Source organism: Phaseolus vulgaris, chromosome 5 (genome assembly GCF_051622355.1).
Source record: "Phaseolus vulgaris cultivar YP4 chromosome 5, ASM5162235v1, whole genome shotgun sequence".
Taxonomy (NCBI): domain Eukaryota; kingdom Viridiplantae; phylum Streptophyta; class Magnoliopsida; order Fabales; family Fabaceae; genus Phaseolus; species Phaseolus vulgaris.
The window spans coordinates 28,943,871-28,951,005 of record NC_143502.1 but is presented as its reverse complement, the minus strand read 5'-3'; the positions used below and the strand labels follow the sequence as shown (position 1 = coordinate 28,951,005).

The 7,135-nt window shown below is 32.2% G+C and overlaps 1 protein-coding gene across 3 annotated transcripts; it reads right to left on the bottom strand.

Moving 5' to 3' along the window:
* Positions 1-484: 484 nt before the first annotated feature.
* Positions 485-4,977, bottom strand: CRLK1 (Protein kinase superfamily protein). Of its 3 annotated transcripts, none has more exons than XM_068643792.1 (8): positions 4,678-4,977; positions 3,453-3,829; positions 2,778-2,931; positions 2,422-2,548; positions 1,699-1,784; positions 1,545-1,616; positions 1,257-1,457; positions 485-1,062 (listed from the first exon to the last, which is right to left on the bottom strand). In XM_068643792.1, exons 2-8 carry the CDS (start codon positions 3,767-3,769, stop codon positions 724-726), a joined length of 1,296 nt encoding a protein of 431 aa, XP_068499893.1. In that variant the 5' UTR covers positions 3,770-3,829; positions 4,678-4,977; the 3' UTR covers positions 485-723. The 3 variants fall into 3 exon arrangements, with proteins under 3 accessions (XP_068499893.1, XP_068499894.1, XP_068499896.1); XM_068643793.1 differs by having other exon boundaries at positions 4,728-4,929; XM_068643795.1 differs by lacking the exon at positions 4,678-4,977 and adding an exon at positions 4,259-4,452.
* Between the last annotated feature and the right edge of the window lie 2,158 nt (positions 4,978-7,135).

Here is a 7,135-nt window from a genome sequence, read left to right as displayed (position 1 = left end):
GAAATATTTAATAATAACTAAATAATAAAATAAAATTAAAAATGTTTACATATATAATTAACTATGTTTAGTAATAATAGTATGTGATTTAGAGATGTATGATTGTCAAACCTATTCTAAATGGATATGTTCACATCACGTTATTTTATTTTAGTAAGTTAAAATTGACTGTTAATATTATTTTAAATCTTTAACATATTAAATAAAAATATATGTATTCTTATTTTGTGGCTTTATTTATTATACCTATTTGGTATTAATTACAATTTTCAAAAAATAAATAAAATGCATATATACAGTTATCTTTTATAGAGTGATAATTTTTTTCTATTATTTTCTCTCTCATTGCTACTTCTATCATGAATTTAAAACATTATTAAGAAGATTATGAGAATGAAAAATGATTTATACATACCGAATAAAAACATTCTATATATAACTATAAATTATTGTAAATTGTTAACTATTGTTGAAAATTAACCTGTTTGGTTGCAAGATGAAGTAATTATAACATGAAGGATGTTAATATACAAATTTTGAGTGTGATTTCTGTGAGAAAACAGAACAGAGGTAGGAGAAATAAACAAAAAAGAAGAGAAACAGAAACAAAAAATGCAGAAGATGATGTCTGGCATCATCAAATCACTGGCCACATAAGATCTAAAGGCAAATGGAAAAAAATTCAATGTAATAAAAAAACTGAACTAAATGCAAAACCATCTTCTACAAATCATAGATGTCAGGTGTACTATCTATAGATTCTTCTCTTGTGTGTTGAGGGAGAGAAGTGTTGGTTTCTAGGTGATCAACATCAATGGAAACTTCATCAGCTGTGGCTGAGAGGGAGTTCTTGTGATGGTGATTCCTTTGGTGCCTTGACTTGAGGATTCGTGTGAACACTTGCACAATGTCCCTCATGGAAGGGCGCTTCTTTGGGACACGGTTGATGCATTTGTAGGCAAGGGCTGCCACTTCATTCACCTCTTCAAACTCACATTTACCCTCAAGCCTTGAATCAACTATCTCCTCCCAACCAACTTTCCCCTCACTGTTCATTGCTGCCTGATCATTCATTAACACCATCATCAGAGTTAAAAAAACAAAAAAAAAAAAAACAAAGCATTTTTATAGGACTATTTCATGTCATCATCACATAGAGTCTTCAAACACATGCTTGGCAATGACTTGTTTTGATTTTCTACTATATTCCATTATCTTCAGTAGGGATCATAGGTAGAGAAGGAGAGAGATCTTACAAGCTCAACATATTCCATTAGACCCTGCTGAGGATTTCTGCCCGCTATAAGTTCAAAGAGCAAAACCCCAAAACTATATACATCACTTTTTTTGGTGAATGTTCCTGAAGATATATACTCAGGATCAAGATACCCAAAGGTACCCCGAATTGCTGCATGTTTATCCACCATCTCTACTCTTGAGAGTCCAAAATCAGCAACCTGTTTGATTCAACATCATCAACAACAACAACAGCACGAGAAGCATCCTAACAAAAACTAACTCACAAAGAAATAGCAATGGCATACCCTGGCTCGCATGGACTGGTCCAAGAGAATATTGGAAGATTTGATATCTCGATGGATTACAGGAGGTACTGCCTGAAGTGATGACAACTATGATTATCATATACCTATATAGAGAAAGCAGAATTCTCTTAGAGCAAATCACAAGGAAACTTACCCCATCATGAAGATACTCTATTCCTCTTGCTACGTCTAAAGCTATATGAATCCTCAATTCCCAACCCAGAGTTCCATTCTCTTCACCTGAATATAGACACAAGTATATATGCTTCAGTATTGCAGATGGATGTTGAACAATTGATAGGCACATAGTATCAAAGTACTATTCGTATCTATCTCACGTCATTTAGAATCAAAACATGGCCATTTGTATCATTTAAAGAAAACAAAAAAGGATAGTTTTCATAACTGCTTTATACAGGTCTAGAAAAGTTTGCATTACCACACAGAATAATACATCTCCATAGTTGTTTCAGAGTGTGAATATAGAAAATTTCAAACTTTCTAAATGAAGCATATTCAGACACAAAATATACGTTTACGTCTACACATGAACCTACTTCATGTTTTTATATATATTTTTAATTAAAACTAAGGAAATGAGATCATGGATTGTTACAGGGGATGCTGATTTCATTAACCTGCAAGAACATACAGTAAAGCTGAAATAGAATCTTTCCTCAAATTGATGAAGTCCTATTTAATTGGATAATGTTAAGCCAAAGTCTTACTACTTTAATCACTAAATTCAAACCAGAAGCCAATCTCAATTCAATTAATTTAACAGTTGAGAATCAAAATTAATTGATCCAATCCATTGAGCAAGTGGCATGAGTGGCATAAAAGTTTGTTAACCAAAAAACATAGACAGATAACTTACTGTACAAGTGGGAAGCCAAGCAGCCTTTACTCATGTACACATATATAAGCATATGTTGCCCCTTTTCCGCACAATACCCAACCAAATTGACCAGATTCCTATGATGTAACCTTCCCAACAACATAACCTGAGAAAAATTGAAAGAACATAAAAGGTTAAAATAGTGAAGCAGAAAAATAAATCACACTTAATGCATCACAACTGTTAATACCAATTGGAACTAAGTTATCTAAAAGGAAAACATGCCAAGTTGACAATTATTCATATCAAGTTTAGAACAAAATATTATACAAAGGTATTACATATAAAAAAAATTATTTTTCAGGTTGTAGTAAAAATCATCAATCCTTCTTCACCTCTGTGTGAAATTCTTTCTCCCCTTGCTTTGAATTAGTTGCGAGAACTTTAACTGCAACAGTCTCCCCAGTAGACATCTGAGCTTTATAAACAGGACCAAATGCACCTTGTCCTATGAGTGTTGTAAAATTATATGTTGCCTTTTGCAAATCCCTGAAGCATAGATAAAAGACATTTAACAGAAAGAAAGAAAGAAGAAAGAGATAAATGACATGACACAAGTTGTTCTTTGTTCAAATTAACTTGATTTCACTTAAAGAAACATGCAGTAGTCACTAAAATTGCAAATTTTCAAGCTTAAGAATGGAAGAAGTGACACCACGATTCAAATGCTTAGAGACAATCAAGCCTTTATTTTATCATCTACAATTGTGATACGGTAGTTTAAAGCCATCCGTTTCTTTGTTTCCTCTTCCAATATTTAAATGCTCCAACCTAATTACTCCATTACTCCACTGTGTTTCTCTTCTGAGAACAAAGACCACTAAACATTTAAGGTCTAATTAGAGATAACCATTTCATATTTCATATAAGAAAGAAAAAGTGCAGCTGATCATTACTCGTTCATATAGTCTCAACACATGTAAATGTAGAACAACATAGAAAAGGATCATCTAAGAACAAGAAGAATGGAACATGAAGATAACTCACTATAAGACAACAAACATACTTACTTGTATGAATATTCTGGTATTCCAGATGCTGACACCATGTTACTATTCTTCTTGAAGCCCTCAAGCCAGAAGGAGGTGCCATTTCGTCCAGACCTCACAGGTGATTCTGGACCCAAGGTTGAGTCTGATAGAATAGTGCAAGAATCAAAACCATTTTGGCGGATAGGTACGGCAGCTGCTCTCCGGGAACTGCTATTGCCTATCTGTGACCGCTTCCGGTGATATCTAATACAGAACAACGCAGAAATTGCCAAAGCAACTCCAATCACCACACCTATGGAAATCCCGATGATAAGCCCAGTTGACTCCTCTTTCATCTCTCCCCTTTCCACTTCTGCGCTAGAGTTCCCTATTGATCATCCAATCCATTGATATACCTGCCATAGCAAGCAACTAAACATGGTCAAATATATGGCACCATAACAGACTAATATAGAGATTTCCGTGGTGCTTGGTTTACAACATTGAACTTGAACCAGTCAATTGAAGGCCTTTACTCTTAATTTTCAAAGTCATTGTCAAAAAGTCTTCGGAAGTATATAACATTCAGAACTTCCGAAGAAGAAAATAAAATATCAGGAAGAATAATCAATGCTGGACGTTGGACAATGACATCAGCATATTGAAACAATCGATCAAGCATAACTTATCATCAACAACTTCACCGGTTACCACCCATCACGTCAATTTCAAAACCCAAATTCACCAAAACCACTAGCACACGGAACAGGAAATGCATCAAAGACCCAAATAGAAAGAAAGCACTATATCAAAAACAATCCTAATCCTAATCCTCTGCTCCATACCAATCTGAAATGCATAAATCCTGAAACTTCATCCACTTTTCCATCCATCCAATCTAACAAGGAACACAAAACAGGAAAATGAGAGCAAGATCAAAATCACGCAAAAAGTTCCAAACCACCATTGAAATCTCAACTCAGATTCACATAGGCATCAAATGACAAGACCCTTTTTCATTTTTACTCTTCTTTCATTCACCCCACAAAGCTTTTTCCCCCCTCCCTTTAGCAGCAACAAAGGGTACACAAAAATTAGAAAAAAAGAAAGAATGAAAAAGCATGCATATATCCAGTTAAGCAGCCACGTTGAGACTCAAAACACACTTTGAAGAAACATAAGATGACAGATCAAAACACTGACAGCAAAAAGGTAGGCAGAAAAGGAAACCGAAACATGTTCTGGATATCACGCCTCTACTCACCAATTCACACAGTAAAAAAAAAGTGAACTGAAGCCAAGGCAGTTAGTTACGTTTTTGGTGGAAGCGTTGCTATAGACAGAAAGACAAACCCAGAAGTGAGAAGGAATCAAAAGGGTAAAGGATCCTAAACGAGATTCCAAAAACAAAAACCAGAGAAAAGAATGTGTTATGTGTAGCAGAGTCGCTAACACGGTTTTGAACAACAAAAATAAAAAGTGCAGCAGACACAAGCACACAGAGAAAGCGGAAAACGGCGAAGTCGCCGCAAAAAATAATATTAATATCAATAGAATTTGCACTAAAAAAGCGCCAAAAGATGAAGAGCACATTAAATAAATTATTAATTTATTATTACATTTTTTCTTCATTTGACCTGAAAACCTTTTCTTTTTCTTTTCTTCACCTGTTTTTGTGACACATATCCAAAATTATTTGAATTTAATAAGCTGTTTAGAATTTAAATTCTGAACATTCAATTATATAAAATATTTAAAAAAACTTAACATTTATTATATTACCTTGTTTGAACATATATGTTTCTAATTACTGATCTTAAAAAATATATATTTTTTATCATTGAAGAAAGTGCTTAGGAATTAGGAAGTTTGGCTGGAAGGGTCAAATGTGGCAGGCCCCATATTAAGCTGGACACGTGGTCCATCGTGTGCCGTACAGTCAGACTTATGATTATTTAAGAACCACTTGATTGCCATCCTCTCTTGTTGAGAAGAGTAAATAGTTCAACCTAAACATATGCACATCTTTACAATGTGAATCAAATAAATAATAATAATATTCATTTATGAGCTTAACATTATAGTAGTATTATATTATGATCATATAACACAGAGAAGTAACATTGTACGGTTGCTTGCAGCAGCAGACAAAGTCTGAAGTTTTTATTTTGATCTGTCATATTTATTTGAATTCAATTCTTCTGATGAGAAAGTGGCCCATTAATTAAAAAATATTTAAAATAATAATTGTTTATAAAGTGAAAATATTATAGTGTAAAAAGACTATATTGTGATTAAGACATTGTGATGATTTGTCTATTTAAAAAAAATGGATGGAAAAATGAGAATGGAAGTGATGGACTTTGAACCTAACACACCTAAATGACCCAAGTGACATCAAAGAGAAGGAAAGTGATGAATCCAAGCAATAGTGCACTTTTGGGATGAAAACAAAGTGAAGCCCACTTCTGACCTTTTTGTGAAAATGATCACTTTATTTCATTACTTCACTGTGATTGTCATCATCTTTTAATTATGCTTGATTATGTTAAATTCAAAAGATTAACTTTATCAAAACTTGAGATTGAATAAGAACATAGGATCAATTCCAATCTAACCTTTGCTGATCAAAAAAAATAAAATTCCAATCTAACCAACCAACTTTTCTAATGATTGGAATAAATTCAAGAGCAATGGAAGAAATTTACTATTTCAGTATGCTATCTTTTGAGAACTGCTTGAACTGTAATTACACATGGTTTGCCAAGTTAACCTTCTTCTTTTTCTTCTTCATATTTCTCTAAGCATAAATAAAGTATTTTTTTTTTTGTTTATCTTTTTCTACAAAACTATATTTTAGAATAACATTATGCTTGTCCACTTCCAAGTGAGTGGATGAAAGTTTCGAATTCTTATATTCCGGAGTTACTTGCAAAGATACCTTCAGGTCTAACTGATCTTCAAAGGAATAATGAGAATGAAAAGTTAGAACTTACTGGCATACGTCTTATTAATATATATATATATATATATATATATATATATTAAACCCTAAATCAAATAATATATGAGATATTATTACTGTTAATAAGATAATCAAGAAATATGATAAGTGAGTTCACTATACAAATTAAGTAAAAGGTTGCAATTAAATTTGCGAATAAAAGAATGAGAAATTTCAAACTGGATTTTTTGTAAGGATATATAGTGAAGATTTTTTTTTTAAGTAGATTAGAGATAAGGAGCTAAACAAAGTTGATTTATGCTATATTATGTTTTAGGAATAACAATGTAAGTTGATCCACTCTTTCTTTTTCCTCATTCCACGTTTGGTTCACGAAAAGTGATGGTGCGTGTTGCATAAGAACGCATGCCAGTTTCTCTAGCCTATTTATTATTCATAATGGTTAGTCTGGATTAATCTGCGTAAACAAAATCTTTTAAAAATAATGGTTTATATATTTATTATACTTCATGAGTACTTAATATTAATATCTACATCTAGAAGTATGTAAGTTACATGTTTTATGAATAAGAAAACATAAAAATAAAATATTATTTAAGTTATTAAAAAAAATTACAATAATTAATCGTAATATTGTATTGACTTCAAAAATATCATTGTTATTCTTTAATTTTAATATCATGTAGTTTTATTCAAAGAAATAAAGTATTATGCAAGTTGACTACAAAACTAACTTATTTTGTATTTTTTTCTATTG

What these genes read in the sequence shown, in the direction of transcription:
- CRLK1 (XM_068643792.1), bottom strand. Translation starts at nt 3,769, where the DNA reads ATGAAAGAGGAGTCAACTGGGCTTATCATCGGGATTTCCATAGGTGTG. An exon ending in CTTGGCTTCCCACTTGTACA is followed by an intron (nt 1,785 to 2,421) that starts GTAAGTTATCTG and finishes GTCTATATTCAG; the next exon opens with GTGAAGAGAATGGAACTCTG. An exon ending in TAGAGTATCTTCATGATGGG is followed by an intron (nt 1,617 to 1,698) that starts GTAAGTTTCCTT and finishes TCATCACTTCAG; the next exon opens with GCAGTACCTCCTGTAATCCA.